The sequence below is a fragment of the Buteo buteo genome, chromosome 11, assembly GCF_964188355.1.
Source record: "Buteo buteo chromosome 11, bButBut1.hap1.1, whole genome shotgun sequence".
In the NCBI taxonomy this organism is placed as follows: domain Eukaryota; kingdom Metazoa; phylum Chordata; class Aves; order Accipitriformes; family Accipitridae; genus Buteo; species Buteo buteo.
This window is the reverse complement of record NC_134181.1, coordinates 16,681,020-16,706,274: the sequence shown is the minus strand read 5'-3', so window position 1 is coordinate 16,706,274 and position 25,255 is coordinate 16,681,020. Positions and strand designations below refer to the sequence as shown.

Sequence of the window (25,255 nt, the reverse complement as noted above, 5' to 3'; positions counted from 1 at the left end):
TGTAAAGTCTGGACTACATTATTTAACATTTAAGTCATTAAAGAATATAACACACTGTTGTTACTTTTCATCCCAATTTACAGAAGAAAATGTACTCCATAACCAAGGCCTTCTCACTCAGAAGAATTAAGGTTTCACTAAGCCAAGAGGGACTATCAATAGCCCAAGAGACATAGATTGTATCACTTAGATGAGAACTTCACCTAGCTACTACACAGAACATGCTTCCTTCTTACAAACATCAACCTAAGTAACTCCACTTTAGAGGGGGTGGGAGAAAGAGGGTTGTTAGAGATCAAAAAAAAAAGTTACTTTAACGAGATTGTTTGCAGAAACTTCACGGGCCATTCAGCTTTCCAATCAACATGCCAAATTAAAAGTGCACCACATTAAATCTGAAACACCTATAAAACAAGCCCTGATGAAATACAGACTATCTTCCATCCACCTCCTCCATATGGCTCAAGCAAAGTCAACTTTTAATTTCATAACACAAAATATTTAATTTATGCTTTTCTTCATATGTCAATTTAACCTCCGGCACATAGCTTTGAAACCATGCAAGGATGCCTAACACTTTCCATATGGCAACTGAATTGTGGCTTTTAATTGAACCAACTGGTATCATTCAAGGATAATTCCCTTGGAATCCAGCTTTCTGCTACAGTATTGGCCAATTCACTAATCTCATCACCATGGCACTAATACTTTCAGAGACTCTTTGATTGTTAATATTCATATTATAATTTTCCCAAACCAGAGCTGTCAAGATATACTGTGTGCACCACTAATTAAATTATCTTGGTTTGTTGGCACCAAATTTCAACACTAAATAAGATTCTGCTTCTCTCTTTCAATACAAAGTTTGGCAATTTTATTTTAAATGCCATACACAGTATCTTGTGTATCAAAATATTTTTTTAGTCATACCAGTATCTAGCACTGCTGAGTCTGTTGCTTCTTTTAATCCTCAGAGTCAATAAAATAATTATCTATACAATACTGTACTTGAAAATATTTCATTTTAAAAGATCACTTCAAGCAGTTACACAAGATAGCACCCAGGGCAATTTTAATTGCTTTTGCCACTGTATCAGTAAGAAGGCAGTCTTTCAAATGTCATTCTACCCATGCGATGACCCCAAAGTAGTGCTACAATTAAATCTTCCAATTCAACAGCCTTTAAGCCATAGTATATACATACCACTGAAAAAGTATCTTTCTTGTTTATTATTTTCATTTTGGATGAATGACCTACCCAGCTGTGTCTTCCATAAGGCTATGTATTTTTATATGCACACATGCACATGGTATTTAATAGTGGAGGATTGGGAAGGGCTTTTTTTTTTTTAATTTAAGAAAGATCATGCTAGAGGAGCAATGGAGTTGACACTGGCATAGTCTGCTCTCAGCCATGCAAGGAATGCCCATTAATGTCACTGGCAGTTACAGGCACAGAACAAATGGAGAACAAGCCCCACCTCTGAAGCAGTGATGTGCCTCAGCATTTCACACTGTATTATTCCCAGACCAGATACTCAACTCTAATTAATATCAATTAGGGTTGAACATAAGGATCACTAGCACCAAAGAGCCCAGCAGAAGTGGTAAGCTAAAGCCTTTTCTATTCTACCTAAAATGATTACTTACAACTTGGCTCACTGTGAGCTGGTTTGAAATTTAATTAAAAATATGAGGTTTTTTTCCAATCCCAAGCACAGATCTCAATGAGACATGCAAGAAACTAGTAAAATTTCTTATGGCTTTGAAGATAAAAGTAAATTGAGCTAAGCAAATGTCACATTTAATATTTTACCCTCTAGCATAGAACTACTTCTCAGTTAAATAAATAAATACATGAATATTTGCAAACAATGTTGATCTCCAAAAATAGTTTTTAAAAGTAAACACACTGAATAAATTTAAACTTAAGAATTATACAGGATAATCCACAGTGTCAAAAAACCTTTCTGGGCACAAGTTAACTCATTCATAAAGCAGCAAAAGAAGCATATTCAGTTGCTCTAACAGATTTACAGCCCCAGTGGTTTCAATTAGCTTTGAAACTAGAAGATGACTCTGGACCTCATATTTTCATGGGTGCAACAGAATTGCTTTTTTCTTTAATTCTACATGATGTGGAGGGCTGCAACCCAGCCCTCAGCCTCCACAGTAATTAAAACATTTAGAGCAGAGCAGCCCCTGCTGGGCGGGTGGCAACAATTTCATGAGATCAGAGCTCAGCCCAGAACAGAAAGTTGTATACACACCAGAAGTGCCTATTTCAGATACACTCCCCTTCCCCTGGCTCATGCCTTCACCCAACAATTTACTATGAGATCCTTCTCAGATGACTGATGCATTTGGCAATAGCTGGACACTAACTACTGTTCTTCCAGTGAATTGGAGGGGGGAGACACGGATGGACGGGACACAACATGGACGACACGTCAGCTGAGGGAAGTCTGCTCTAACCAAGAAACTCTCAAAACTTCAGTTCAGTTAGAGAAAAGGTGTTGTATTCTTGAACCCTCCTCATGTCAAGCACCCCTTGAGTGAACTGATGTAAAGACCTCCTCCTCCACGACTATTGTAAATTCAATCATTCTAGATAGGAGCACAAATGAAATTTTATTGGTTTCCTGTATTAGTCACTCATTCCTCTTTGTAAAATGCTACATGAATCCCCCTGACCTTCAGTCTCGTGTCCCCTGGATGACTAACCTTAACAAAACAATTCAGTGTCTCTGTTCTTGAGGAAAACAGCCTTCCAACTACAGCCAAGACAGAATTTTTGGCTTATATAGAGCAAAGTAAGTCAAATTTCACTGTTGTATTCAAGTTATAATCAAAACAATTCAAATCTTTGACGTTTCAGACTTGGAAGTAACTGAGTGCTCTCCTGTCCCATCAAGAGGTCTTTGGAGGTACACTGGATTTCACCAAATAGGGCCCTACATACTAATAAAACCACCATCAACAAAAGTCTGATTAAGGATTCCTAGGAGGAAAACTATTTCTAGGACCATTATTTTTTTTAAACTCAACTGGATGTTTCTCTGAATGCAGATATTTTTCATCAGTGATTGATCTAACTCTTTCTGCCATAAGTCATAAACGCAGCAATTGGGAGCTATTTCAGGGGAAAAAACATGTTTTAATGAGAAGCCAAAGTTTCAGCTGTGACACAATAAAATTGTACCATTCCACATAGCCTTGTAAGCTAATTGAACATTTTAGGAGGAAATCTGAAGTAGTAAGGAGAAGAGCCCTTGGTCAATTCAAGTGCAACAGTACTACATTATTGGGGAATACACAACTGTCCCACACAATCCCATGTGACTAACTATTAGTAGAAGTGACTAGTATTTCTACATCTTGAGCTGAATGAAGAGCCAAGACGTTAGGCTACAATTCGCTTTGTACTTGGTATAATTATACAAGAGATCAAAGAGATCTCAGAAGAGACACAGTCATGCAATCTCAGTTACCGAGTCAATAGCTGTGACTCCATAATCCTTGTCTAAAAGACTGTACATATGGCACATCTGGTTCCAATGTAGGATTAGAAATGTATCCTTCCATATTACCAAAAGTTCATATTTTAAAGGAACTTTAATGTAGCTGTCACAGTGTGCCTGTGACAGGATGACAATTAAACTAAATCAATTAGCAGGGTATATTTTCATACAGATACTACCAAAAATATTAGGCAATAAATTGCGAATATTTTCAAACATTCAGAAACAGCTCTATCAGGTTGACAGTAAAAAGCCTCATGGGAGTAGTGCTTTTAAACATACTTAAACCTATTTACAGTTTTATAACGTACTAGAACTCTAATTTTTAGTTAATGGCTTGCTAATTGCTGAGCTATGATGAGGAGGACACCTTGAGTAAGAAGATAAATACTGTTCTACTGTCATTCCAGCTGAGCAGACCTCATGGAACTGAAAACTGAAGAAGAGTTTTGTAAATAGCAAAGTATCTTTGACAAAAGATTTTTTTTCTTCTTTCCAGAAAGCAAACTGTCTTTATGGAAGAAAATACATTTCACAAAGCTAAAGTCAGAGGTTTTGACCTTTAACTCTTGTATTTTAAACCTATGTTTAGTTTGGTGAGTTGAGCTTCTGTCCTAGAAAATATATATGTGAAAGGTAGAACACATCTAAAAAGCTTCACTCACAAAAATGGGAAATGAAAAATAATTAAGAGCACATGTTTTTACTCTTTGCATCTGTATCATACACGTATGTACCATTATTAATGAGAACTTCTTTCTTTGGACACATTGTCTCCCAGTAAAGCACAATAAAAATCACTTCAACCAACCATTCCTGCGAGTTGAATGTGAAGTGATTATACTCGTCAATTACAAACACTTACATCAATATCTTACTCTGCCTTACTTCTACTGACTCCCAAACAATTTATCCTCCTCTAAATACAATACTGGTGGAATCTAAAAAGTCATTGTTAGCTTTTCCCATACTACACATCTTCTACACACTTCAACACCCCACCTAAAATGAACTATTCTCCACTCATGAGTTAATTTTTCCTGAGACACAGAAGTCCAGGCTTCTGACAATAAAACTGGTGGCTAACAAAGTGAAGAGCCTGCAGGAGGTTTGGTGGCCCTGCTCTGCTTGTGCTTTCAGAGCAACATTCCTTGCTGGGAAACACAGATTCCGATCTCCCCGTCTCTCAGGTTACTTTTCCACTGATGAAGCTTTCAGGGCTTGATCCAAAGCTCACGGAAGTCAATGGGAGTCTTTCAGTAAACATCAATAAACTCTGAATCATACCCTGAAACACTGTGAGGTCTATATCTAGAATTGTTAACTTTGTTTACCTCCCATCATGTCTTTTTGCTTAAAGAGACAACATTAAAAAAAAAAAAAAAAAAGGCAATTTAAACATTTCCTCATTTCCTCCAGCCCAGCTTTACACAGGAGGACTGGAGGAAAGAGAAAGGGTGGGAAGTGACTAGTGTGGTAACAGCCAGGACAAGTGACATGTGCAGTTACTCTTACGGAGAAAGTCAGCCACGCATTATTAGCAAAGAGCAAATAAATAACAATACACTCTTCAGGGATTTCTCCGTTCCTGAATTCCTCTGCCAAAATGTCACAGACAAACTTGTGCACCAGTCAGGGTTCACAAGCTCATGCACACTAGCAGGGTGCTGGGCTTTTCCCAGAGATTCTCTGTTTGTTCCTGTTCGTGAAGAGTTTTGTTCTAATCGTACTGCTCAGACACTAGCGGACAGGTCCCCTTACTCCTCTGGCTTTTGTACAAGCACCAAGTTTGCTCTGCAGCTCCTAACTTCATCAAAGGACTGAAGGAAACCACCCACGGTGCAGCCCCCTGGAGCAGCATTAGGGCAAAGAAAACCCTTCCTTTGCAAAACCGACCCTTGGGAGGGACAGAAAGATGTAGAAAGAGCATTTGGGTTTCCCTATTTAAAGAAGAAGGGGGGGGAGGGGGGCGAGGAAGCTGACATACCCTGGCGCTGGAGAGCCTGCAAACAGCCCGGTGCTGGCAGCCTTGCTGGAGTCCCGAGCTGCTGCCTCCGCTGCTGCTGCCCCCGGAGTATTTCTGCTTCACCATCCAGTCCTCCAGCCCTTTGCGAGCCAGGGAGGCGTTCACCGCAAAACTATCACCTAGAAAAGAGGAGACAATGCCGCCGCTGAGTCTCCCGCAGAGCCCGCCCGGTCCCCGCGGCCGGGGCCGGGGCCGGGGCCGGGGCCGGGGCGGGCACGCAGCGGGCAAACCGCGGAGGAAAGTTGAGGGGAGAGGGCAGGGGGACGGGAGCAGCCACCCGGACTGGGGGAAGGCGTTCAAAGTTACTAGCAGTAAAGAGCCATCCCTACCTTCTGGACTTTCTCTGGGTTTACAAACGGCAGCTAGGCAGATCCGGGGGGGGGGGGGGGGGGGGGAATAATAAAGGAAGATCATTAGACACCAGTATAAAATCACAGCAACAAACCGAGTAAAATCCGAATAAGGGGAAGGGGCTAAGGAAGTAGCAAGTGAAAGGAACTAACCATGTTTCGAGTGAAGTTTCCCCATCTCTCTGCATTGATCTGCAATTACGATTCATTTGACTGTTTGCGGTAGGGTCAGGCTCGCTTGTTGTTATTTTTGTAGATATATAAAATCCCAGCGTGTTTAGAAATCCATGCGCTCCTCTTCTCCCTGCTAAGGCACAAGCGAGATCGAATCTCAGTTCCTCTCCTGCAGCACGGTCCGGCGTCCCCCTCTCCGCTCCAGTCTTCCTCCTCTCTCCTCTCTTTCCCAAAGACAGAGGCGGTTACAAAAGACCTTACTTCACCCACCGGGGAACATGATTGACACCTCATTGAGATTAGACCACTTGCAGGCAGCCTCCGCCTTCCCATTGGGCCGCGGCGGCAGATGAAAGGAGCGAGTGAGCCTTTTGGAGGCTCCACAGAAAAAAAAAAAAAAAAAAGGAAAGAAAGAAAAAAGAAAAAGGAGCAGCCGGGGCGCGTTTCACTTCCAGCCAGGCACGGGCGGCGGGGCCGGCCCCCGCTCCGCTCCCCGCGCAGCCCCGGGGGCGCCGGGCAGACAATGCGCCGCGCTGCCCCCCCGCCGTCCCGGCCCCGGCCCCGGCCCCGGCCCCGGCCCCCGCCTTGCTCGCCCGCGGCGCTGGCCAGCTTCGCCCCGCGCCGCCGGCGGCTCCTGGCCCGGGCCGCTGCAGCCGGCCGCCCTTGCCCGGCTCGGCCGGGGGCTCCCGGGGCCGCCCCGCCGGGCAGCGCCGCCCTCCCCAGGCTGCGCGGACCCCCGCGGAGAGCCGGCGCGGCGGGGTGCCGCTCTCCGCGCCCGCGGGGGGCCGCCCCCTTCAATCGCGGAAAAGCAGCTTTCCCGCACGGGCCGAAGGGTCTCCCTCCCAGCCGCGACTCTGCGCCTGCCGCTCGGCCGCCCCTTCGGGGGTGCGGGAGGGATCCGGACGCTGGACGCCCCCCACGCCCTCTGCGATGTTTCGCAAACTGGCTGCCATCACCCCTGGTACTCGGATGCGGTGACGAAGCGCTCCTGAACCCCTCGTGTCCCTACTCAGCCGTATCTCCATTGCGAAGCGTGTCTGGAAAAGCAGTTGCTCTATTGACTTAGTCCTGCAAACTGTCACGGGCATCTCTGCGCACACAAGTGATCCTACTGAAGTCACTCGATGCCAAAATGCAGTTTTCGGGGTCAGATCAGGAAGCCTTTCACAGTGATTCAAGATGTTGGCAGCAGGAGGACAAAGCCTCTATCGGCTTTTTAAATTATTATTATCATTATTATTATTATTATTATTATTATTAATTGAGTAGATGAGATTTAAAAATAATCTCCCCTTCTTTCCCAGTTTATGAATGGTATCTTTTTTACACATAGAATAAACTAAAAGGAAACTTGCTGTTTCATACAGACAATTCTCACAGACATTAAAAATTTGTTTCCTTCCTCTGGCTGGTCATTATTTTTCTGTTTATGAAAATCACATCTCCCGCGAGATCCTTGTAGTTCAACTAGGAGAGATAAAAGGGAGCGTGTAGTAGGTTCAGAACAAGAAAAAATGAAGGCTTCTGAGAATTTTACTCAAGAAACTACTAGTCAAACTATGTAGGGATTGACCCAGATGGGCCTGGTCCAAAAACTTCAAGGCCACATCTGTGCTTTCAAATCCATACGTTTCAAGCATGGGGAGGAAGGACTTAGACTTGGGAGCTCATCTGAAAAAGAGATTCAAAGCATATGTATAACACTTCTGCAGGGAATTGGGACGCAGAGAGGAGGGTCAGGCTTGGAGCTCATTTTTAGAAAGAATTCCAAAGCACATGGATGTGGTGAAGGTCTGGTATGAAATGACTGCACAGCACAGCCAGTGGAAAGCCATTAAATGAACCATTTAAAGCCAAATTGTTCTTTGGATGACTGCAAAGTCATTTCTCACATTATTTCAACTATTTATCTGTCTAGCAAAGAAAACACTTGCGTTGTGAAATGCAGCCATTGCAACAGCATCAATTGCTTGTCAAATAGCTAATAACATGCATCTTTTCTGAATCTTTTTTTTATGTATTTTAATAATTTATTTGGCCCATTTTTTATGTTGTGTATTTAAAGTGACATATTTGTTCCTTTGAAGATTGCCTCTTGTTTTGGGGAGAAGCAAGAGGGAATAAAGTGGTTTAGATGAAGCAGAGGGGCATCAGCCTCACCTAGACTGTGAAAACTTGTAAAAAACTCTCTGATGCATATTAAGAAATTCAAATTCGTAATACCAATTTTATTTTCTCCTCAGCTTGGCATATACTCGAGTACCCTTTTTTAACTTCATCAGCAAATGTTTTATTTGGGATATCACTTATCTTCACTGTTTAGGAGAAATAGAGAACACCTTAGTGGAAGTGCCCCCCAAATGGTATGGATTTATTAATTTATTTTGTGAAACGGTGCTCCCATCATTCAGCTCTTGGGAACGAGACCTTAGAAACGTCATGAGTTCTGCAGGTCTGAACAAGCGACTGGGGGAAGAAGACTGCTTTCACAGCGGATTACAGAGGTCCACTTGTGTCCCGGTTACGGTGATGAAGGAAGGGACTTGCATTTGTAACACAGTCACTGGTGTGCAGTACTGCTTTCACGTATGCAACATTTGTTAAGAGTTTAAAGCAACCCCTTTGTAACTACAGTCAATAACGTACCATGCAAAACCAAGGTTTTCACAGGAGAGCAAATCTGACACAAGAATCCCAAATGTCAGTAACTGACTCTGCATACAGTGGGATTCATGACTGCCATGTTTGGGCACAGGAGTAACAGAAATACAAGCTGGTTACATTACACTGAGTAGGAATCACAACTGCAGCTATTTCTTCCTCCACCTGGGAGAGAGAAAGTTTTAGCTACTCTTAAAGGGCCAAATCTTGAGATTCTTAGTGTGTTTTTGCCCAGACAAATTCCAGTTGATTTCAGGAGGATTTAGCAGGGTATAACAACTAAACGGGGACCTCAGGATTTGACTCAGTAGAATTATAATGATCCTCAAAACTACAGGGACCTTGAGGCACACAAAGCCTTTTGTTTTGCCTTCCATGGAGCCAGAAGTGTGTTAAGTAGTGACGTCTAGTAAAATATCAGAGTAAAGTACACCATTCATAAAACTGTACTAATGATTAAAGGGTCTCTAATTCAACCCAGTGACCCCAGTGGAATTCTTGAAGTTTGAAAGCCATGACGCAGAGTATTATTCATTGCCCTTTCATTAGTGCTGACTACACTTTACTTCTTCAGAGGACGGAAAACCCTTTTGAACCTTGATATAATATAAACTAGTTGATGATAGGAAATAAAGGTATCTTAGCCAAGGAACGAGTGAATAAGACCGCTCTGGGAATTAATTTTCAATATTCAACAGCACAGTAAAATTAATGACAATACTTGCAATAGCAAGAGTTATATCATCAGTTAGATTGAGAGGAACCCTGTGTGTACCACTGAAGGTTGTTCTGATGTCCAGACAAAGAGAGGAGTACTTCTATGCAATGATATCAGCCAAAACAACACATGTCTAGTTTGATTCTGTATTTGCATATTAGCTACAGAACAGTGGGCAAAATAAATGCTAGCCTAGCATATGGTAAAATAAACCAGCATTGAAAAGGTTCAGATTCACATCTACCTGAAGATAACTAAACATGGTATAAGGCTGCATAAAAGCAAGTGTCCTAAAAACAGTTGTTTAGAGGCCAGGGCAGAGACACTACACTACACACTAATGGCATACCTGGCTTTAGACTGGTAAATTTAGTCAAGAGATCACATAATATGCGGATCTACAGATGTAGCCTATCATAGCAAACATAAACAGCTGATGGGATTCACCTCCCTGTTATGCAGGCTTTGCTGACGCACTCAGAAAGCCCATACAGCCAGTGAAGAAGGCCCAGCCCTGCACAGCACACAAGGCACATGCCAAAATCAGACACCCACCAAAGAGCGGGGCTCTGCTTGGTGCCCAAGGTGGGACGGCAGTGATGCACCCCCTCCGCCACGCTGCTGTTTCCTACATGCAGGAGCAGAGGGAGGAGGGCAAATACATGTGATAGATGAAAGAGTCACGCTGATTCTCCTGTCTGAGTAATGGGGTAAGTGGTAGGATACCACTTTCCAGTTTTTCAGCTTTATCTCCTTCCTTTTCCTCCCCTCTTCTGCCATGTTCCCATCCAACTGAAAATGAAAGAAATCTGGCATTGGCCTCCCAAAGTAGTAGATGGGTGCTGTACTCTTCCACCTGGAAGCAGCACGCAGGTCATGCTAGACCACCTCCAGCAGAAGTGAGGGTTGAACTGTACTTTTTAAAGGAAAAAAACACGTAATTCTCAAAAAATTGCACACACAGAGGCAGCAAAGCACAAACTGTGCTGCTCCTCCTCTACATTCAATAATCTATGTCTACATTTTACAGAAGTGTTTTGAGAAAAGGCTGCTCAGTTGTGAAAGGGAAAACATATATCATTGCATGTTTTTAAACATGTTTCCGGTGCTCTCAGCACCATTGTCAGGGACAACTTGACATATATCTAAGCTCTTAAGATTTCCAGGATCCCAGTGATATAGCATTTTGAACCTCATCACTCTCAAAAATCACAAAGAAAGAGGCTCACAAACCTCACTCAACCTCCATTTCAACCACCTTCCAATCGATCCCCTTTTACTCCATCAACAAAGAATTGCCCACAGCAACAATACCTCTTCAACAATTGCTTCAATTACTATCCTGCTGACGTATTTAGGGTCTCAATCCTGCTCTTGCAGGTATGATTGATCCTTTTAATAACATTTAAATTTTGTTTTGGTGACCATATGAGTGCTTTGATCGCTCATTCCCAACACACACAAATGGGATGCCTGTCACAAGACACTGTTTCAGCTTTTGGGTCTTTGTCTTTGGTACCTATGGTCTTGGCAGCTTTTTCAGCACTTTTGCCTCAGGCATTTTTGCAATCTGGCACGTCAGCACCTACTAGCTTTAGCAACTTTGCAGCCTTGGCTTATTGCCGTGAAGCTTTGGCATGAGTCTGCACTGTGGCATCCTTTCAACTCCAAACCTACTTGCTTCACAGGTTTTCTTTGTTTTTTTTAGGATGTCAGCAACTGCCCTGACCCTAAGGGGGAAGGAAGACTGATCAGCAAGTTCAAACAGTGTCTGTGCAGCAGAAAGATGTCTATCACAAATGAGCACATTCACTACATCACTTGCCCTTCTCTGTAAGCGTGCCACATATTGCACATTCTCAGGTACCATGAGAAATTTTTCCAGGCCTTCTTCAAGATTATGCCTATACTCCTTCTAAGAGCCTGTGATGATCGGCTGGAGAAAACCCTGGCAAACTTCATAGTCCCAGACTGTTAAAACACTATGTCTCCCTACTCCAGTGGATATAGTTTCCATCATCAAAGTATTTTCTCTTTCACCTCTCTTCAAAGCCAAGAAAACCCATCATGTAGAGATAGCTGTTGGGTTTAAGGGTTAGTAGTTCAGGGTGACAAATGCTGATTCAGCAGATGAGCTGCTTCCCACAACAACCAGGAGACAGCTAGGTATCCTTTGTACTACCTCCGTTAAAATACTCTTTTTCAGGTAGTATCACATCTTCTTTGCATTGTATTCAGGGAAATTAATCTAAGAAGTCTTAAAATGGAAGAATCCACAATGATGAGGATATAGGCTTGTGCCAGGTTAATCTTTGTTCTTGCCATCTATTACCCTGAAAGTCCGTGTCAGGAACTGCCTTCTGTGAAGGCCTGAGTTCTTGGTGCAGCTGGAAGACTTCTCTGTTAGAAATGCTTTGTTGTTGTGAACGGCTAATTGTCACCTGTTTTGTCCTGCAACTTGTCTCTCAAAGGACTTTGCATTGCCAGCTCAATAATCCAGACCTCAGCTCATCAGAAAAGTGGAAAGCTGAACAAAACAGATGACGCCTAAACACAAGTGAGAGACTCTTGCTACCACGTATCTATAGCCAAGGAAGCTGGACCAGGGCTTTCCCAGCACTTTAGAAGCAACTGGCTTTTTCAGTAGATTTTAATGGGTGTTGGATCTAGAATCTGTTTGCTTGAAATCTGACTGGAGATCCACCAGAAGGAATTCAAAGATCATACAGAATTACCAGGAATTTTTCTGTCAAAGTTTCCCTAAGGAAAACACAGTTCCTATCCAAATAAAATGAACTTGCAGTTTATTTACAAATCTGAAACACTGTGGATGTCCTTCATAAAAAAGGCAATCCCTGAGATATTTTAAAGTGTGATTTTTCTGAAGGTTTTTTCCAGTGGATATTTTGCTGAGATGAAATTTGCTAACAACTACAATATGCAGTGAAAGAGGAAAAATAACTTTTGCCGATATCACATAGAGTGTGCTACACATAAAAAGAAAAGAAGCAAAGTAAAAAGTAGTGCCATGACTTCAATAATCAGAACCTTTCCTTTAGCATCTAAGAAATGACAAGTAAGAAAGTTTTAATATAGGAGAAGATTTTTATTTGCATTTCTTAACAATAAGGGTGGTTCACACTCCACCTGGTGTCTTTTCTCACATCATCTTTTATGGGCTTCTCTCAGTGACAAGTACCTTTGTACAAAGGTTTCCTCCCCCCTTCTCCCCCTTCTCTGGTTCTAACTCTCTAGCAGGCTTCAGCATACAAACACAATGGGAGCATTGAAAGGAAGACAGTGGGACACCTCCTTTGATCTTGTGTTCTAATAACTTGTGTATGTTTGTGTCCAAAAACAATGTTCCAAGGCAGTGAGGACTGCTGCTGCTGAAAAGAATATTCATCACAGGGGTGGTGGAATAGTTAAACTGTATTCAGGAGAGTAAAGTACTGGCCACTGATGTAAACAGCAGACTGTAAACTCTGCTAAATGCTTTGATGACTGAAGAGAGCCCCACTCCTGACAGCTGACAACATAGACAACATAGGTCTGTTCAAAGCATGGCACTGAGGGTCACCATTAAATCATACAATTCCCTATTACTTTTGGTATCCATTCTAGAGGATACTCATCACACGTGGACAAAAGAAACGTGTCTTGCATTAAAGCAAATGGCTACTGTCAGATAAGCCAGCTGAGCAACTCCACTTTACTGCTGCTTGCTCAATGTTGTTGGAGTTTTTTTAAACTACAAGAAGCTGGATTTTTGTTTCCATTTTTCATTTTGTAACTTGCTGTTGCTTCTCTTTCTAAGAAAAGGGTCTAGAAAAATAACTGGCATGAAAGCAGAAAAAGACCAGTCAGACCTTACACGCAGAGCATACTGCTTGTGTAAAGTCACTTCTGACAAAGTGGCAACCCACAGTGAGAAGTGGAGGAACGAGAAAGAAAGTTGCTTGGTCACCATCCTATTATTTACAGCTATGGCCTAGTAAAGTCTTATACACTTAGTTATACTGTTACATGTTGACATAGCTGTGAACTTCGGAAAGAGAATGTAAGAATCAGGATCTGCACCTATATTTTGTATTTAGGTTCCATCTCTGGAACCAGCAGATTTGAAACTGCAGACTTTGACAGACGCTCAAGCCTGATTTTCAATATGATAGCCTTTGCAAAACTCTCATGAAATGTGAAAGGCTTGAATTCAATGCATGTTAGTTCAGCACAGCACTTCTATGTTAGCTTTGCTTGGTTTTTCAAAATAAGCATAAAGTTTGTTGAAGTTCTGTTGCTGTAGTAAACAGGGTTGGTGCTGTGCTTACAAATAAGTAAGTCTAAGAAGTGTTTAACTTAATAGATATCTGAAAAGGATAAAAAATGTTAGTAAAACTGTCTTTTAAACTCTGTGTGAATTATAAGAATTCCAAAGTGTTTTGGCAAACTCACTCATAACCATGTCATACTGGGAAAGAAAACTTTACTCTAAAAAATATGCCTGGGCCACCATGTCACTGTACAAATCTGGCACCAGTAACTTGCCACAGGTATTGTGTCATTCTAAAACAAACTTGGCTATAAAAGAATGCCTTCTTCTGAACATTAAGATACAGCAGAATAAACCTTCAAGTCTATTTTTAAGTTGCTTACACATGGAATCTTTGGTTACTACTTATTTTCCCCACATATAGTCTGTGTACCCTAAGGAATGGTGTTGATGCAAAGCTTGTGATACAGCAGGCATACAGCGACTGATAGAGTTGAGGAGCGACGGCAAAGACAACAGCCGTTCTCCATTTCAATATGCATGTTACTGCTCCACTGGACACAGAGCAGACCCTGGCTGCCTGTAGCCTACAGACAGTCTTGGTGATGAATTACACAAGACTTAAACAGAAAAGATCCAAACTGTTAACTACAGGTTCTCTGTAACTTCACCCAAGGGGCACAGAAAGCATGGTCCTGGCTCAATGCTCAGCATTTGTGCAGCTTACCAAAGTTGTTCAATCAGCAATAGACTCATTTCAGACAGGACCTAAGGAGGTGGAGGCTGGCAGCAGAAGTAAAGAGTGCATTAGCACTGCCTAGCACCACATACACACTTTCCAGGTGATGAGACACAGACTGAGCCCTGTGTGCACTGAATTCCTTGCAAGAAAAACACAAATCAATGCAGTTCAACTGTAGTGCTGCGACCAGCCCAGCACAAACAGCTTGATCTAAATGGCTCTTGTTATTTACCTATTTTCTCTGAACTTTGCTGTGAAAAGCAGCTTTGCTTTCAAATTTCACTTAGTTTTTTCTTACAAGATGCATCCAGTGGAGCCACAAGACTCATACAGATAAGATGCTGTCTTAAATGAGCTGAAAACCAAAGTCATCTTCACTCCTACAAGGAAACATCTGAAGTCCTGCCAGATGGACAGATAGAAGATGACCAAGTAAACTCTTTGCATATTTAATTTATACTTCTTTGATTTTCTTTTACCGTTAACTGAAAGTGTTATAAGACTTTGCATCTACCCAGCACGTTGCACATTGATCTAATTTGTGGACTGGATATGTGGCCTCTTCACTGTACCTCTGCAACATTTTCTTATGGCATTAATGACATAATTATTGTATTCAGATAGGCTGCACTAGTTTGAATGAAGTGAAGATAACCCATGGAGTTCCACTTTGCTGCTCTGCTCCATGCTCTGTGTCCTTTTACATTGTGTATTTTCAAATACATGATAGAAGCTACAGGAATTCTGGGATTTGCATAAAACTAACAAGCCCCCAATTCTTCTCCTGGCATTCAGTAATTTTGCCATGGTGGTTTTGAACTCATGCCAGACCGCGTCTAACCAAGGCAGCATTTCTGCCAGCATCTTGCAAAGGCTGGGTGCATCATAGCAGGCTTTCCCTTTAGCCTCTGTTTTGTCAGCAGAAGGTCAGACAAGTGAAAGACCTCTGGCACATTAGCCACACGCCTGTACTTCCTCACAGCATTACCTACTGCCCTCACTTGTGGGAGTTTCTTGCAACATCTTAAGGGAATCTTTCCCTATAGGACTCCTTCAGTATTTTGAGGCAGTTATAGGACTGTGGGCTGGATCACTGAGGCTAATACTGCCTTCATGCAATAATAGCCCAGTCTCTTATTTATTCAACCAAATTTAGATTTTAAAAAATACAAACAAATTCCTGAAAACATACTAGGTAGAATTCATCTCCCTCTACAGTCAATGGAGAGAAATAGGTGGTTCATGTGACCTATTTTATATGTCTATATTAAGTTCAGATGAATCATTTTCTAAAAGTACCTATTAGGACATGATTTGTCTCGTCTTAACACAGACATTTAAAATAGGTCAGGCGAAATGGCTATTCCCTTGGCTATAAGGGGAGACCAGGTGACTAGATCAAGTGAAGATATTGTAGGCAGCTGAAGTTGGGTGAGATGCATTCCACTCCCTGTACATGGTGTAAGACTTGAGGTTCCTTTTCCCTCTGGTCTCAAAGGGAGAGAGGATTTTTTTTAAACACAAAAATATATTCCTGCATGCTACACACTGCAAAACATTTAGGAGATCAGAGGGAAGAAATTGCTACTAAGCTGAACAAGGCTTAAGTGAGCATATCACACCTTTGCCTTCATACAGAAGACAGTCAATGTGTAAGTTACATATGTGTTAAGCCAACTCCTGCATGTGTACTTGTGGCTGTTGTGGAAAGTTTTAAGGTGTATTTACTGTTTCTGCAAGGAGTAAGAATGTCACCACAGAAAGTTTCAATAGCATAAAAAACACTGTATCAATAAAGGCTTTTCCAAGTGCTCTGATCTCAGGGTCTGCTCTAGTCAGCCCTCTTGTGCAGACAGGAACGGCACTGTCCAGCAACCGAACCAACCATTCCTATCAACCTCCAGAAGACAAAATACATGAAAGAGCAGCTACGTCATCTCTAGTCCTCTGATATTCCTAACCAACTGAACAGTGGGAGTACCCTAGCTTACATAGGCTCAAGGAAAGATTGGGCAAACTAACATAAGGGAAATCCACTGCCAGTTTCTAAATACATAGAAGCCATCTCAAATTTAAGAATTCCCTGAATAACAACCTGTTAGAGACCAAGAGATGATTGAGTGGAAGTATCATGATATGTTAGCCCTATTATTATAGTCTTCCCCAGGCATCTGCTTTTGGTCACTGTTAGAGATCAGCATCCTGTACAGCAATTCTTAAACAACCTACCACAAAAAAGAGAGTGGATCATGAGCATTTGAGACCAGTTGAAGAAGTTCAGTTAGTGTTGTCCCCATGGAATAGAGGAATAAAATTCCTGCACCAAGTTCAACTAAGCCACTGAGCTGGTCTGGAGACTCCATACTGATTTCAAGAGACCCATGAGGTACAATTCATTCTCTTTCTGTCTGAGTAGCTGTACAATATCCACAGTATTAAAATAAAATCTTGTTTCATAAGACAGTTTCCTCATATGTTCTGAGTGTTTCCTACTGAGAGTGGGAAGGCATTAATAAAACTGGATTTAAAATTCTACAAATCAGCATAAATCTCTACGGAAAAAGAATATACTTCAGCTCTTCCCTGCTATTGGATTATTGTTGAATACCTTATGGTTCTCCACAGAATTTTTTCTGTAGCACAAACCAATGAGATGGATAATGTAACTTTTGTTTATAAACTTTAAATTCTCTTTACTATAAAGTCTCATACTTCAATAGCTAATCTTTCACACAATTGAAATGTATACTCAGATTTATGGCACTCTGGCAAATAGTTAAGGAGTTTAAATATATCAGTCTTAAATCAGATCAAACAGGATTAACAACCTGATAACATAGCCTCACACCCTGGTCATTAATGAAGATGTTATTTGTATTTGGCTGCTGTATTGGTTCCTTGGGTACACCAGTCGTGACTGGCCTCCAGATGGACTTCATACTGCTAATCACAAGACTCTGAGCCCAGCAGTTCAGCCAGTTTTCAGTCCCAGTCCACTCATCTAGACTGTACTTCATCAGTTTGTCAGTAAGGATGTCATGTGAGACAGTGTCAAAAGTCTTACTAAAGTCAAGATAAGCAATATCCACTGCAACATCCACCTTTCATTATAGATGGCTACCAGGTCTGTCAGGGATTATTTCCTCCCTTCATAAATCAATGAGCACTCCCAGTCACCTTCTGTCCTTAGCATGCTTGGAAGTGGTTTCCAGTATTATTTGCTCCATCACCTTCCCTGAGATCAAGGTGAAGCTGACTGGCCTGTAATTTCTCAGATCCTCCTTTTTGCCCTCCTTGGAGACATGAGTCACACTTGCTTTATGTCAGTCTTCAGGAACCTCCCCCAATAGCCATGACCTTTCAAAGATAATTGAGAGTGGCCTCACAGGGATACCAGCCAGCTCCCTTCTGAGTGCATCCCATCAGCTCCCATGGACTTGTGTACATCCAGTTTCTTTAAACGTTAGCTAGCCTGATGCTCTTCCGCTGAGGGTGAGTCTTCACTGCTTCAGACTTTCTCACCAGACTCAGGAACCTGGGATTGCTGAAGGCTGGTCTTACCAGTAGGGACTGAGGCAAAGAGGACACTGAGTACCTTAGTCTTCTCTGTATCCTCTATCACCAGGCCCACTGCCTCATTCAGCAGCAGACCCACATTTTCCCTGCTGATACACTTGCAGAAGCCCTTCTTGTCGCCCTTCACATCCCTTGCCAGATTCAACTCCAGGCGGGCTTTGGCTTTCCCAGCGCCATCACTGCATTGATACGGGTTGCTAGAGGCCACATTGTGGAACATGACCGGAGTTTGTGTCTAGAGTCAATTACAAATGTACCAATCTCAGAAGCAAACATGGGTCGGCCTTTTGTGTACAAACAGGCAGGAGAGACTGGTTTTGCAAGGACTACAAAATATCCCAGCCATCCTAATTTTCACTTTAGCAATTGAAAGAATCCAGATGTGATTCCTTGCATTCATTTTAAGTAAATATTACAAGCAAATGAAAGAGTTTTAAACTGCTACAATGGTCCATGCCTTTGTCAAGCTTATAGCTGGGATCAGAGCTGTGCAGAAAGTAGATTTTCTGCTTTGTAGGAAATTCCACAGATATTTTTTTAATCATTCTGAAACAGGAAAAAATTCTTGAAATTTTCATAAATTTTTTTAATGTTCTTTTTGGGTTGAAACTGATCATTCTGATTTTTAGGCTTCTTCTATTACAAAGCACAATTTGTCTTCCTAATTTTAAACAATGGGCTAAAAAGCTACTTTACAAGGTCAACATGTTCTATTCCAAAAATATAAAGAACTTCTGTTTCAAGTCTATTCAAATATCCTGCTCCAATATTTTTGATACACAGAAAATTGTCAAAAGTGAAACATTTATATGGATTGCCATTTTGCAATGAAAAGCTGTTCCACAGTAAATTTTCTGACCAGTTCCAGTTTGAAACATGAGAGAATACAGGGATTATATTTACAAGTGGTTTTGTATCTTCAATGGTATTACTCATCCCTTTTATCTCCTAAGGGCAAAGATGACTCAGAAAATCATGATTGAAAGTCCAGGCCCTAGGTATAACAAATACAATAACTATATTTATTGTTTTATCGTATTTTAAAGATTTAAGATATCACATAAAAATATACTTTCCAATTCTGATTAATCTGACTCTCTATTTACCTAAGTTCATCTCCCAGTGATTTTAGTGAGGGAGGTACTTTAATTTCAGAAACATTTCAGTCTCTCTATTCCAGTTTTACTATAAAGGAAGAACATACTTTTGCCAGTTTCCTTTCCATCCATACTGCAGGATGCCTCCAATTATGCTAAACATTTTGGCTAGCTAAAGCCAGTTGGCTTTATTTTATGCATTTTTAAACTGAAGATGTTTACAGTTGCTTTGTTAGAACACCAGGACTTTTTCCCCACAAGATGCAAAAGTTAATAATACTTTGTTTGCTAATACAAAGTTAACAGTCACAATGTACAGAATCCAGACTAACCCTGAACAAGAATTCTGTCACCATCAGATACTACAAATAATACAGACACAATCCTATTAAAAAAGATAAAATAATATAAGAGAAAACAAAACAAAAGGAATCTTAAGTATGTGTATGCCTCTTTTGGCTTTACAACTGTACAGTCCCTCTGAAGCCATCACATTTCATTACAGTGGAGCTTTCTGGTCCAACCTCACTTATACAAAAGGTGCCTGCATATCCTTGAGTTTTTTCCTGTCTGTATTCGGCATAAATTTTGAGTATAGGATGATCATCTGACCTTCAAAAAAATCTTAAATTCAGAATATATAAAACAGGCTGCTTAGCCATTCTTCTTATTTCTAAAGGAGATTAAATGCAGTTGAAGAAACTACACTGCATTCAGAAACTGGACCCTTTGGAAGAAAGGGTGACATTTTCTCAAAAAAGAAAAAGTCCACAGACTAGGACTTTTCAACTGTTTCAGTATAAAAGAGCCAAATATAAAGAGCAGGAAACCATTCTGTACTTTCAGAATAATGTGAAAAAGACAACCCAAGAGAGCTTTAATACCTGAAATGCTCTTAAATCCTAAAGAAAGACTTTTTGTTATACTATATCAAAAGGGGAAAGGGAAATAGCCCAACACAGTGCTTTCCTTTTTTCAGCATGATATGGATGTGGAAAGTATGTTAATTCCTGTATTCTCAAAGGAAAACAAATAGCATAAACAGACAGACAGGAGAGGAAGAGAGAAGTACGTTTAAAATAATAGAGAAACCCACCACTCATTTAAGCTGTTAGCTCTGGGAAGGCTCAGGCTGTGTGTCCAATCACAGGACCTACAGTTTATGCCAAGACTTGTTTCAGATGCATTCTGCACCAACTCCACCGAATGCAAACACAATTAGAGCATTCAGCATCAGACAGTAGGAGATCCCCTTTGATGTTGGGATAAAATGAGGATATGCATGGTTTTGTCCAAAATGACAACCATCCCAGGTTTACTAATGGGTATCTAATAGAAAAAGAGAACTTTATGATGCTCATTAATTACCAAACTGTCATGTGCTTCTGGCAGAAAGAAAGTAATCCTCTTCTCCAGATTAGACAGCCACCACAAAGGACTTCAAAGAACTTTCAGTCCCCTCCCCTGAGAGCTGCCTTGCATAAACCTCACAGCACTAACCGTGCAAATTAAAAGAAGGGAGCAGTTGACAAACCCTTCCTGATACATGCGCAGTCTATTGCAGTTGGCAGTTCAGACACGAGCCCTTATTCTGCTGGCAGATGTGCACATTCTCTATACATAAAATGTGCTCTAAAATTCACACAAAACTTTACAAATTATCGGTAAACAATGCTTTCCATTCTTGCTTTCAAGCCTGCAGATATTTGTGCTGAAGATTCTTTGGTGGCAATAAAAATTCTTTTTTAAGAACATGAAAATGTAGAAGAAATACAGCTGAAAGTCTAGTTCTCAGAAATTTTCCTCAGATGTTTTTCTTAATGAGGAGCAGCTAAAGTATGCCTTTTTCTGGCAATTTGCCACAATGGGTACAAAGGGCTACAGAGATCATCTAATATGAGAATGGATGTGTTAGGGAGTATGAAGCACTTACAGTGATTCCCCTAGTTTTAAATGGTCAGACATTTACGGAGTTGGAGATTTCGCTTTTAGCACAAATTCTTTCCCTTGCTCCTACATTTCTATAAACTCTTTATATGTTACTTTTTTTTTTCCAGAGACTGAATACAGACTTCAAAGTATGCAATACATTTCACGTATTTATGATTGTCATCCAAATGCATGTATTTATGGTTGTTTTCACAAAGGTCTGAAATAGTGATAAAGTCTGAATTGTCTCTCAGGAGGAGGAGAGGGACAGGTATTTCTGATGTTTGGATGTCATGTGAATTCTAGATGACAGGATTGTGTTCTTGAACATATTTGCCTTGTGGTTTTTTATTTACTCATGTAGACTCAAATAGCTTTACTGACAAGGTGAAAGACAATGAGCCTCATTATGATTTGGAATCTGAATATTCTCATTCAAAGGCCTTCCCAAGTAGCATTTGGTTAAAGTTGTGTGCCTTGGTCTTACTGGGCAGACCAAGTTTTTAATAGGTGCCCCACAAATTTTAAATTTAAATAAGGGCTTTCTCCAACCAATTTGACACATGTTTAAGTACACAATGATTGCCAGAAGCATACTGCTATCCAAAATAGAACTGGCTTTATGTTTACTAAGAACATCAGAGTCCAGGGGAAGTAGTGCTGAGTGACGGATGGTACTAAGAGCTCAGAGGAAAGACAAATAATCATAGTGACCATCAAAAACTGTTCGTTTGCTCATAGCGCTTTTCAGATAGCACCTCTTTGGTACGTCATGGTGAACCTATTGAAAACCCTAAACTGTTTGGAAGATTCCCTCCTTCCCAAGTAATGTGTGTGCTGCTTCTCAGTTTGATTTTTCAGTAGCAACAAAATACCTGGGAGAAAAAAGATTTAATTTTCCTTTTTTTATGAGTTAGTTTATCATCCTTGAAAACTCTAGGGTTGAATGAGAGACGTCATATATTCTGAACATGTGACCATCCTATGTCACAGCTACGTATATAAAATACTAAATGAGGCTGGCTGAAATTTGTTATTCAACCTTTTTAGTGAAAAAATTCCTCTTTGGGCGGTAAAAACCCCAAACTTTTTAACGGAAATTTTTTTTCATAGTATAGAAAGATCAAGAATGTAGAAAATAATTTCAGCACAAAACTAGAAAAGATGGAATTTTGCCTGAGAATTCTTTCTCTTTTCAGCTTCCATTGATTCTATTTGAGGATCAGAAATATATTTCCTGATCGTCTCTACAGTTAAGCTCTTCATTGTCTCTTTTGCTCACTAAACACGTTCCTTTTTAGAGTATTCTTTTTTTAAATTAAAAATTACTAAGAGCCTCAACACTTCCAAATTGCCGTGAGTAAGGCTCTGGCCTTCCTGTCAGCTGTCCAAGAAGAGCATTTATAATGGACCCAGTTATAACTGATGAAATAAAAATTTAATATTTGAACATGAGACAGTCTATGTTTGGTCAGTCACAAGGAAGTTACCTGAGAGATACCAGCTCCAGCTGTAGAGCATGGAAATAAGCAAGTTCCCTACACTGAGGGAGAGACAAGCACTGCTCACGCTGAAAAGTCAAATGAAATATGATCATAAGCACTAAAATATTAGAGTTGTATTGCGCTATAGAAACTTTCCTGATTGTATCTCTACAGCTTCTTTCCTTCCCAGCAGAACCTTTAAAAATACCTCTTAATATACTACCATGTGCTTTTGATGCCACTAGTTCTGTGTAATCTGCTATTTTCTCTGGGATGAAACTATCACAAATTATTTTGAATTATTATTAAAGACTGATAGAGTACAGACCAAGTATCTTTATTAGTTTGTAAGTTTGCTAGAGATGACCAGGACTTGTAGGCTGAACAATCACAGACCTTTCTTTTCCACCCCTTTTTAGAGATTATCTACCACAGCTGAAACTGCAATGCCCATCCTCACTTTGTACTTGCAATTCAGCTGATGAAAAAAAGTAGGACATAATCTTTGACACAACAACCTCTGTTAAGAACATCTTCCTCCACCTTCTTCTCCTAACACTAAAAGATAGCCAAGAAACATATAGTCAAGAGTAAGTCACTCCCAACTCAGGTGTGCATTTCTGAGGTAAGTCCTTTCTTGGGTAGATGAACAGAAGCGATGTACCATTCTACTAAACTGAGGTGATGCATTAATTCTACTTCCACCTCCATAAATTCATCTATAACTTTCATCACAATAAGACCAAAAACATAGTTAATTCCTAAATAGGTACAGTTCTGCAGACACGCACCAACTTCCAGGATATGCCCACAGAAATGTGACTCCATTTGTTGGCTGTTTGCTCCAGTGAACATCAATGGTGGATTCTTGTTTCAAAATACTCTAGTTGGCACCAGAAAAACAAGTCATTCTACTGAGTGTGAGATAATTTCAATTAGTTCTCCTTTGGTTAAGTGACAACTGAAAGAAAAGAAGCCCTGGAAAAACTTTGTAATTAAAGTGAATTGGGATTCAATTAAAAAATGCAGTGACAGAGAGGTACTGAATTTTTGTGCTGCATCTTTGAGCATATGAAAGAAGCAGTGAAAGAACAGATGAAGGCAGCAAAAGAAATCCAAAGCAAACAGAGGCCACATGATCTGAGGAGAGTTAAGAAAAAGAGTTTTAGAGTAGAGGGCTGGCTGGACGAAGGCCTGGATCTCCGAGTCCTGTTGTTAATCTCAGCTGTGCTCAGGCAAACAGGCCCCAGTGCATATTCTTTGTAACTAAACAGAATTGTCCCAGAGAAATACTTCACTCCATAGTCAACTTCTTCTCCCAACAGAAACAAGCTAAAATTGGCGAGCCCCTTAGGTTAAAAAGGGATTAGTAGTGTTAGCAATGAGATCTGAAGTATAAGCACAGAAATTTCAAGTTGCTATTCCTGCTAAGCCAACGTGCAAGCTCTGGCATTTTTTCAGCTCAGTATCAAACTCAAATAAATGGCTCACAAGATGGTCAGAAAGGGCAGGAGTTTTTTTTGGCAGTCAGCTAGTCTGATCTAGCACCAATGATGTTGCAAAAATTTTTTCCCCTCCAAAACCCAGAATTATTCCAACCCAGGACCAGCCCTTAATACACTTGAACCAGCCAGCACAGGGCATAGCTGGCCACAGCACAACTAAGAGGTAGAAGTCAGGAGGGAAGGAAGAGACCCCACTTGAACTGGCAAAGGACTTGAGGAAACTTGTGTTTTTGGCAAACTCAAGTACTTGTAAGGTCTTCCAAGATAAACAGGCAATGAACCAGTTTATACACACTCAGATGCATCTAGACTTGCAGATCAAGATCAGGGGAGAAAAAAGAGGCAACAGCCATTCCAAGAGGCTGTGGATTTGCCCATAGAACTTGAACCTTTCCCTTTCCCATTCAGCAGCCCACTGAACAGGAAGGCAACTGGAGCTGAAAAAGATGCCACCTGATTGCTTTGAGCTGAGGCAGCACAACTCAGAGCCCGATCTGTATTTCGGGAAAGAGGAAGTCTGAGGTATTTTGAGATATTTTTGTGCAATTAGCAAAAGCAATCAATTCAGTTGGTAGAAAAAAAGAGTAAATGGGAACAATTGAAACATTAAATGAAGTCATTAAACCTGGTAGCATGAAAAAATTGTCACTAAAGAGAACTGGCCAAGTCCCCAGATGATCATAGATACACAGAGCTTTGAAGGGTATAGGAGGCTTATTTGTGAGTTTGCCAGTATGTGAAAACTTCAGCATAGGCTGGATGAGAAAGAGAAACCCTTTTAGTGGTCAGCAAATTGTGATTTGGCAGTTTTAAGAGTTCATTCATCCCTTCCGTACACATATACATACAAATGCACACATGCATACACAGAGACTGCTCCTTTTCTAGCCTACCCATGAGTCAAAAGTTTTTACAGATTGAACCCAGAGTCTAGTGATGGAGGGTGAGCATGCAACAGAACTAAGAATGATGCTTTAGTAGAGGTAATGTTTATGTTCCATAATACTGTACCTCCTGGCAACAGATTTTAGGTCAGTAGGGCATTTCTACTTGAATTTTCAGGAGAGAAAATTTATGATCTGGACAAACCATGCATTGCTGCCAAAGCTTTATAGATTTAAACCACAAACGGGCTTACATATAAGGATGGTAATAATGTTTTGTCCATTGTCACTAGGTTGAAAAATTAACAGCAAATGCTA

General features: G+C 40.8%; 1 protein-coding gene across 2 annotated transcripts in view; it reads right to left on the bottom strand.

Moving 5' to 3' along the window:
- The window catches only part of NKD1 (NKD inhibitor of Wnt signaling pathway 1), a 294,264-nt gene that overhangs the window by 108,650 nt on the left and 160,359 nt on the right, over nt 1-25,255 (bottom strand). For both annotated transcript variants that reach the window (XM_075040211.1, XM_075040212.1), the window contains exons 3-5: nt 6,051-6,204; nt 5,877-5,909; nt 5,509-5,666 (exon numbers count right to left, since the gene is read on the bottom strand). In XM_075040211.1, coding sequence (XP_074896312.1) covers nt 5,509-5,666; nt 5,877-5,909; nt 6,051-6,075 — 216 coding nt within the window. In that variant the 5' untranslated portion in view covers nt 6,076-6,204. The remainder of the gene's footprint in view (nt 1-5,508; nt 5,667-5,876; nt 5,910-6,050; nt 6,205-25,255) is intronic.